The sequence below is a fragment of the Carlito syrichta genome, unplaced genomic scaffold, assembly GCF_000164805.1.
Source record: "Carlito syrichta isolate Samal-C Ts95f unplaced genomic scaffold, Tarsius_syrichta-2.0.1 Scaffold306050, whole genome shotgun sequence".
In the NCBI taxonomy this organism is placed as follows: domain Eukaryota; kingdom Metazoa; phylum Chordata; class Mammalia; order Primates; family Tarsiidae; genus Carlito; species Carlito syrichta.
In genome coordinates, this window is record NW_007250146.1 from 1 (window position 1) to 2,372 (window position 2,372).

The window sequence follows — 2,372 nt, forward strand, 5'->3', positions numbered from 1 at the left end:
TTCTTTTATTCTTTTCCCTGTACTCTTGTGAAGAACGTTGTTCTTTTTTCCTTTTCTTCTGTGTTTAGTACTTTCTTCAGTGTTTCATGTAGAGATGGTTTTGTGGCTGCATAAGTTCTTAGGGATTGGATATCTGGGAAAGATTTTAATTCTCCCTCACTGATGAAGCTTAGCTTGGCTGGGTAGGTTATTGTTGGTTGAAATTGTTTATCCTTTAGGACTTTGAAGATAGGGCTCCAAGCTCTCCTAGCCTGCAGGGTTTCTGCAGATAAATCTGCTGCTATTCTGATTGGTCTTCCATGGTGGGTGATCAGGCCTTTTTCTCTTGCTGCCTTTAGGATTTTTTCTTTTGTGCCTACTTTATTTAGGCGAATTATTATGTGTCTAGGAGTTGGTCTTCTCATTTGTTGTCTTGCGGGGGTTCTCTGAATCTCTTGTGTTTGAATTTTTGTATCACTGATTAGATGAGGGAAATTTTCTTGAATGATCTCGTGGAAAGTTTGTTCCAATGTGGTCTCTGTTTCTCTTTCTGCCTCAGGGAGTCCGATTATTCTTAGGTTAGGCCTCTTGAGGTAGTCACTCAACACTTGAAGGTTTTGTTCTGTCTTTTTTAGCTTATTTTCTGTGTTTTTAAGAGTTTGGGTTATTTCTATATTTTGGTCCTCAAGCTCTGAGATTCTTTCTTCTTCTTGGGTAATTCTGCTTTCCATGCTTATCAATTTGTTATTTATTTCATTCATAGTATTCTTTATTACTGTTATCTCAGATATCAGCTCCTTCCTAGTTTCTTCTTGTGTCTCCTCAATTCTTTTTAGTCTCTCCATTATTGCTTTGATATCTACATTTGCATTTTGAGACCCTTCATTCTGGGGACTTTTCATTGTTTGTATTCCAAAGTCAATTTTCTCAGTGTCTGCTCTCCCAGGCATCTGGGAGAGACCCATACTCTTCTTTTGGTTTTTCTTCATTTCTGTAGATTTTTCTCCCTTTACCCCTTTCCCTCCCCCTCTTCAATTCTGTTTTTGAGGGAAGGTGGGGTTGCTTTTATTTCTCTTCTGCAATGACCTGTTCTTCCTTATGAGGGTCTTCTGGTTTTGTTCACTTTTCCCTCTGCTTTACAGTCTATCTATTCAGCAGTTTGCAGTCTTGGTCCCTAGATTTAAAAAAGGGGGCATATAGAAGAGGAAAATAATGGAGGAAGGGGGGGGTCAATAGGGAGTTAGAAAGAGAGAAGCGCGAGAGGGAAAACAGATATACATACCATCTATCAGGTGAGAACGAGACACAGGGCTGGGAAGAGGTGAAGAAAGACACGTAAGAAAGAGTACTGATAGCTACGTAGTACTAAAGAGTACTGAAGCAACACAGAGACAGGGCAATAAAATCGAGAAACAGTGTAAGTCAGAAGGTAAACAACAAACGTGATCTAAACCAACAGTTACAATGATAAAATCATAAGTCAAAATGAGCGAAAGAGAGAAGTGCGAGAGGGATAACAGATATACATACCAGCTATCAGGTGAAAAACAGTCACAGGATCGGGACGAAGTGAAGAAAGACACGTAAGAAAGATTGCCTAAGGAGTACTGATAGGTACACAATAAAATCGAGAGACAGTGTAGGTCAGAAGGTCAACAACAGACGTGATCTAAACTAACAGTTACAATGATAAAATCATAAGTCAAAATAAGCGAAAGGGAGAAGTGCAAGAGGGAAAACAGATATACATACCAACTATCAGGTGAGAGAGAGACACAGGGCTGGGAAGAAGTGAAAAAAGACAGGTAAGAAAGATTCCCTAAAGAATACTGATAGCTAAACAGAGACAGGCCAAAAAAATCAAGAAACAGTATAAGTCAGAAGGTAAACACCAAACGTAATCTAGACCAACAGTTTCAATGATAAAATCATAGGTCAAAATAAGCCATCAAACTAGAGTCACTTCTGTGATCTCCGATTCCAGCCTCTGCCTTTTGTTTTTCGTTGCAGCATAGGGGTGAGGCTTTGTCTCCTGTTTCACACTGTTGCCTTAGGAGCTGAGGTAAAGTTTGTTGCTAGGTGGGCGGGGCAATGGAAGTCTGCCTGGAGAATGGCAAGGCAGTTTAAGCAGGTCTGTTTTTCTCTGCTTGTCTGGGTCCTCTGGGTTGGGGTCTGACGCTGTGTGCCTCAGCCAGGGTGGACCCGGAGTTCCAGAGCTCCAAAGTTCCAAAAGGCAGGCTGTAAATGACGAGAGTGGCACTGGGTCCCTACAGAGTATTCAGCCAGTAATGGACCCGGTGTCTCTGAGGGGCGGGCGCTCAGAGCCTCCCTGTGCGACCTGCGGTGCCGGGTGCCGGCCGGGGAGAGAGCTGGAGGGAGCAGGGACCCAAAAC

General features: G+C 42.3%; 1 protein-coding gene across 1 annotated transcript in view; it reads left to right on the forward strand.

Moving 5' to 3' along the window:
* Window positions 1-1,464: 1,464 nt before the first annotated feature.
* RASEF (RAS and EF-hand domain containing) overlaps window positions 1,465-2,372 on the forward strand; it is a 37,843-nt gene continuing 36,935 nt past the window's right edge. The window contains exon 1 of the mRNA XM_021714954.1: window positions 1,465-1,548. Within this exon, the coding sequence (XP_021570629.1) occupies window positions 1,465-1,548 (84 nt within the window). The remainder of the gene's footprint in view (window positions 1,549-2,372) is intronic.